Genomic DNA, 5,000 nt, shown 5'->3' on the forward strand with positions numbered 1-5,000 from the left:
TAATGCTATGTCTCTTAAAAATACCATGCACGACGTTAATTATTGCTCTATAGGTTCAGTACCGGACTCCTACGGAGAGATATTGCCCTCGGAGAGACTATCTACAGTTTGGCAACTCAAGAAATAGATCATTCGGCTCCAAAAGCGTCAAAAATTGGCATAGATTTAAATACTGGGGGGGGGGGGGGGGGGGGGGGGCGGGGGGGTGGTTTTTTTTTTTTGCATGCAGAGTCCCCGGGGGGGGGGGAGGGGGCGGCTGGGGGGGCTCCTCCCCCCCCCCCCCCCCTCCCCGCCTCCCTTTTAATCCCTCCCAAAAGTGACAAGACTTTGGCATCGGGGGGGGGGGGAGGGGGGGGGAGGGGCCCGGGGGGGGGGGGGGAGCTGGGGGACGGGGCCGCTCCAAAGTCCGGGGAGGGGGTGGGGGGAGGGGCCCGGCGGGGCCGGGTTGTGCTCTCGGGGAAGGGCGCCCCCCAGCGGGGGGAGGGGGGCAGCCCCTCGGGGGGTGTGGGGGGGACCCTCCCCGGGTGGGGGGGAGATGGGGCAGCCCCTCGGGGGGGGGGGGGGACACCCCCCCGGGTGTGGGGGGGGTGGGGCAGCCCCTGGAGGGGTGGGGGAGGGGGTCCCCGGGGAGGAGAGGGCGCCCCCTGGCGGGGGCTGCAGGGGTAGCCCCTCGGCGGAGGGGGTGCGGGGGGGGGAGACCCCCGAGTGGCCGGGTTTGGGGTACCCGTGCGCAGATTGGGGGGTCCCCGGGGTGGGGGGTACCCTGCAAGGGGGGGGGTACCCCGGTTTTGGGGTACCCGTGCAAGGCTGGGGGGGAGGGGGGGTACCCGGGGGGGGAGGGGTACCCCGTCTTTGGGGTACCCGTGCAAGGCTGGGGGGGAGGGGGGGTACCCGGGGGGGGGGGGGCGTACCCCGGCTTTGGGGTACCCGTGCAAGGCTGGGGGGGGGTACCCGGAGTCGGGGTACCCGTGCGAGGTTGGGGTACCCAGGGTCAGGGTAGCCATGCAGAGCTGGGGTACCCGGGGGGGGGGGGTGTAAGGATTTGGGGGGGGTACCCCAGGTCAGGGTCGCCATGCGGGGTGGGGGGTACCCGGGTGGGGGGGTACCCGGGTGGGGGTGCCAGGACAGGGGGGTACCCGGGGCAGAGGTACTGCAGCGGGTGAGGGGTGCCGGGGTACCCCAAAAACTGCCCGGGCATCGCTGTGCCGTGCCGGGGAGGGGGGGGGGGTTTATTGCGGTGGGGGGAGGGGGGGGGACCCCTGCAAGGGTGGGGGGGGCCACCCTGGCGTTGGGGTACGGCACAGGGCTGGGGCACCCATGCAAGGACGAGGGGGTGACCCTGGGGTTGGGGTGCGGCACGAAGCCGGGGTACCCATGCAAAGGGGGGGGGGGGCCCTGGTCTGGGGGTGCAGCGCAGGGCTGGGGTACCCATGGGGGGGGGACACCCCAGGGTGGGGGGACGGCACGGGGCCGGGGTACCCATACGCGGGAAGTGGGGGTCACCCCGGTCTTGGGGGTACAGGATGGGGTTGGGGCACCCATGCATGGAAAAAGGGGGGGGGTCACCCCGATCTTGGGGTGCGGCACAAGGCTGGGGTGCCCGTGCAAGGGGGAGGGGGGGTCACCCCGATCTTGGGGTGCAGCGCAGGGCTGGGGCACCCATGCAAAGAAGGGGGGGACGCCGGGGGGGGGGACGCCACGGGGGGGGGGGGGTGTCACCCCGGATTGGGCTATGGCATGAGGCTGGGGTACCCCCCCATGGGGTACCCCTGCTCTTGGGGTGCACCACAGGGGCCGGGCACCCATGCAAGGGCGGGGGGGGGGGTCACCCTGATTTTGGGGTACGGCACAAGGCCGGGGCACCCATGCAAGGGAGGGGGGGGGGTGACCCAGGGTTGGGGTACGGCACAGGGCCGGGGTACCTGTGCACGGACGGGGGGGTCACCCTGATCTTGGGGTGCACCCCAGGGCTGGGGCACCCATGCAAAGAAGGGGGGGGGTCACCCTGGTCTTGGGGTGCACCCCATGACTGTGACACCCATGCAAGGACAGAAAGGGGGGGGGTCACCCTGCTCTTGGGGTGCACCCCAGGACCGTGATCCCCATGCAAGGGTGCAGGGGGGGGGTCACCCTGCTCTTGGGGTGCACCCCAGGACCATGACCCCCATGCAAGGGTGCGGGGGGGGGGGGTCACCCTGCTCTTGGGGTGCACCCCAGGACTGGAGCACCCATGCAAGGGTGCGGGGGGGGGGGTCACCCTGCTCTTGGGGTGCACCCCAGGACCATGACCCCCATGCAAGGGTGCGGGGGGGGGGGTCACCCTGCTCTTGGGGTGCACCCCAGGACTGGAGCACCCATGCAAGGGTGCGGGGGGGGGGGGGGTCACCCTGCTCTTGGGGTGCACCCCAGGACTGGAGCACCCATGCAAGGGTGCGGGGGGGGGGGGTCACCCTGCTCTTGGGGTGCACCCCAAGCCCGTGCCCCCCACGCAAGGACCGAGGGGGGGGGGGGGGGTGTCACCCTGAGCAGGGTCCCCCTGCCAGCAAAACGGGTGCCTGGGCGCAGCAGGCGGCTGCGGGGGACGGAAAAGGGGGGGGGGGGGGGGGGGGGGGGCTGCGTGCGAGCGAGCCGGCGGGGGCCGGGAGCGGGATTCTGGGGGGGGGGGGTTGGGGGGGTCCCCCCGTCAGGCGCGGAGGGGGCTGAGGGGGGGTCCGGCTCCCTTGAAGCAGGCGGACTCGTAGTGCTTGTTGAGATAGGACTTGAGGGCGAAGGTCTTGCTGCAGCGCTTGCACTTGAAGTGCTTGAAGGCGGAGTGGGTCTGCATGTGGGCGCGCAGGTTGGAGCGGTCGGCGAAGGCCTTGCCGCAGTGGGCGCAACCGAAAGGTTTCTCCCCGGTGTGCGACCGCATGTGGCCCTGCAGCAACCAGGGCCGGCTGAAGGCTTTGCCGCACACCTCGCACTTGTGCTTGAGGTCGTGGGTGAGGAGATGCATGGCCATGGCCGGCATGGAGACGTAGACCTTGCCGCAGGTGGGGCATTTCTTGGCCATCTTGCTGTCCAGGCTGCGGTGGGTCTGCTTGTGCCGGCTGAGGTTGGAGGAGGTGGCGTAGGTCTTACCGCACTCCCCGCAGGTATGGCGTTGCAGGTTCCGCGTCCCGCTCACCGCTTTGCGCCGCGACCTCCCGTCGGTGATGAAGAAGGCGTCGACGGCGTAACCTTCGCTCACCGCCGCGTCGCCGTTGATGTAACCCCCCGCCATGCCCGAGTGGGGGCTGTCGGGTGGCTCCGAGTCCCCCGCCCCGTAGTCCCCCCGGGCGCCGGGGTAGATGGCGTCCGGTGACGGCACCTTGAGCGCGGCCTCGCCGTCCCCCTCGTAGGCCGCCGGCGCCATGTACTCGCTGATGTACCCTGCTGGGGGGCGGGCGGGGGGAGAGGGGGGGGACCCCCGTTCAGCGGCACCCCAGCCGGCGCCGGTGGCACCCCACGCCCCGGCACGGCCCAGCACCGCCGCACTGGGGAGCCCCTGCCCGTACCCCTGCCCTCCCCCTGCCCGTACCCCTGCCCCGTAGCCGCTTCCCTGCCAGACTGTGCCCAGCCCGACCCCGGGTCTGCCCCTGACCTTGTGCTACCCCTGCCCGTACCCCTGCCTGTACCCCTGCCCGTACCCCTGCCTGTACCCCTGCCTGTACCCCTGCCCTTGCCCTCCCCCTGCCCTCCCCCTGCCTGTACCCCTGCCCGTACCCCTGCCTGTACCCCTGCCCTTGCCCTCCCCCTGCCCTCCCCCTGCCCGTACCCCTGCCTGTACCCCTGCCTGTACCCCTGCCCTTGCCCTCCCCCTGCCCTACCCCTGCCTATAGCCCTGCCCGTACCCCTGCCCTTGCCCTCCCCCTGCCCGTACCCCTGCCCGTACCCCTGCCCTTGCCCCCCCCACCCATACCCCTGCCCATACCCCTGCCCTTGCCCTCCCCATACCCCTGCCCATACTCCTGCCTGTACCCCTGCCCTTGCCCCCCCCTGCCCATACCCCTGCCCGTACCCCTGCCCTTGCCCTCCCCCTGCCCCTACCAGTGCCCTCTCCCCTCCCCTGCCCCATCCCTGCCTGCAGCCCTGCCCTTCCCCACCTCCTGCCCCTGCCCAGCCCTTCCCTACCCCTGCTCGCACCCCACCCCTCCCCACCCTGCCCCTGCCCTCACTCCTGCCTGTCCCCGGCTCCGCTGCCCCCGGCCCTGGCCCTGTCCCCGTCCCTGTCCCTGCCCCATCCCTGCCCGCAGCCCCCTGCCCCTGCCTCCGTTCCCGTCCCTGCCTGCAGCCCTCTGTCCCCGTCCTTGCCTCCGTCCTTGTCCCTGTCCCTGCCCACAACCCCCTGTCCCTGTCCCTGCCTCCATTCCCGTTCCTGTCCCCGTCCCTGTCCCTGCCCGCAGCCCCCTGCCCCTGTCCCCATCCCTGCCTCCACTCCCGTTCCTGTCCCCGTCCCCGTCCCCGTCCCCGTCCCTGTCCCTGCCTGCAGCCCCCCATCCTTGTCCCTGCCTCCAGCCCTGTCCCTGCCTGCAGCCCCCGGCCCTGTCCCTGTCCCCAGCCCCCTGTCCCTCTCCCTGTCCCCGTCCCCGTCCCTGCCCGCAGCCCCCCGGCCCTGTCCCCGTCCCTACCCACAGCCCTCTGTCCCCGTCCCCGTCCCTGCCCGCAGCCCCCTGTCCCCGTCCCTGCCTCCATCCCTGTCCCTGTCCCCATCCCTGTCCCTGCCCGCAGCCCCCTGTCCCCGTCCCTGTCCCCATCCCTGTCCCTCTCCCTCTCCGTGTCCCCATCCCTGCCCGCAGCCCCCTCTCCCCGTCCCCATCCCTCTCCCTGCCTGCAGCCCCCTGTCCCCGTCCCTGCCTCCATCCCTGTCCCCATCCCCGTCCCCGTCCCTGCCCGCAGCCCCCTGTCCCCATCCCGGCCTCCATCCCTGTCCCCATCCCTGTCCCCATCCCCGTCCCTGTCCCCATCCCCGTCCCCGCCCGCAG

The 5,000-nt window shown here is 72.1% G+C and overlaps 1 protein-coding gene across 1 annotated transcript in view; it reads right to left on the reverse strand.

The window, feature by feature from the left end:
* Positions 1 to 2,683: 2,683 nt before the first annotated feature.
* The window catches only part of SCRT1 (scratch family transcriptional repressor 1), a 3,055-nt gene continuing 738 nt past the window's right edge, over positions 2,684 to 5,000 (reverse strand). The window contains exon 2 of the mRNA XM_075490352.1: positions 2,684 to 3,408. Within this exon, the coding sequence (XP_075346467.1) occupies positions 2,684 to 3,408 (725 nt within the window). The remainder of the gene's footprint in view (positions 3,409 to 5,000) is intronic.

The sequence above is a fragment of the Mycteria americana genome, unplaced genomic scaffold, assembly GCF_035582795.1.
Source record: "Mycteria americana isolate JAX WOST 10 ecotype Jacksonville Zoo and Gardens unplaced genomic scaffold, USCA_MyAme_1.0 Scaffold_53, whole genome shotgun sequence".
In the NCBI taxonomy this organism is placed as follows: Eukaryota; Metazoa; Chordata; class Aves; order Ciconiiformes; family Ciconiidae; genus Mycteria; species Mycteria americana.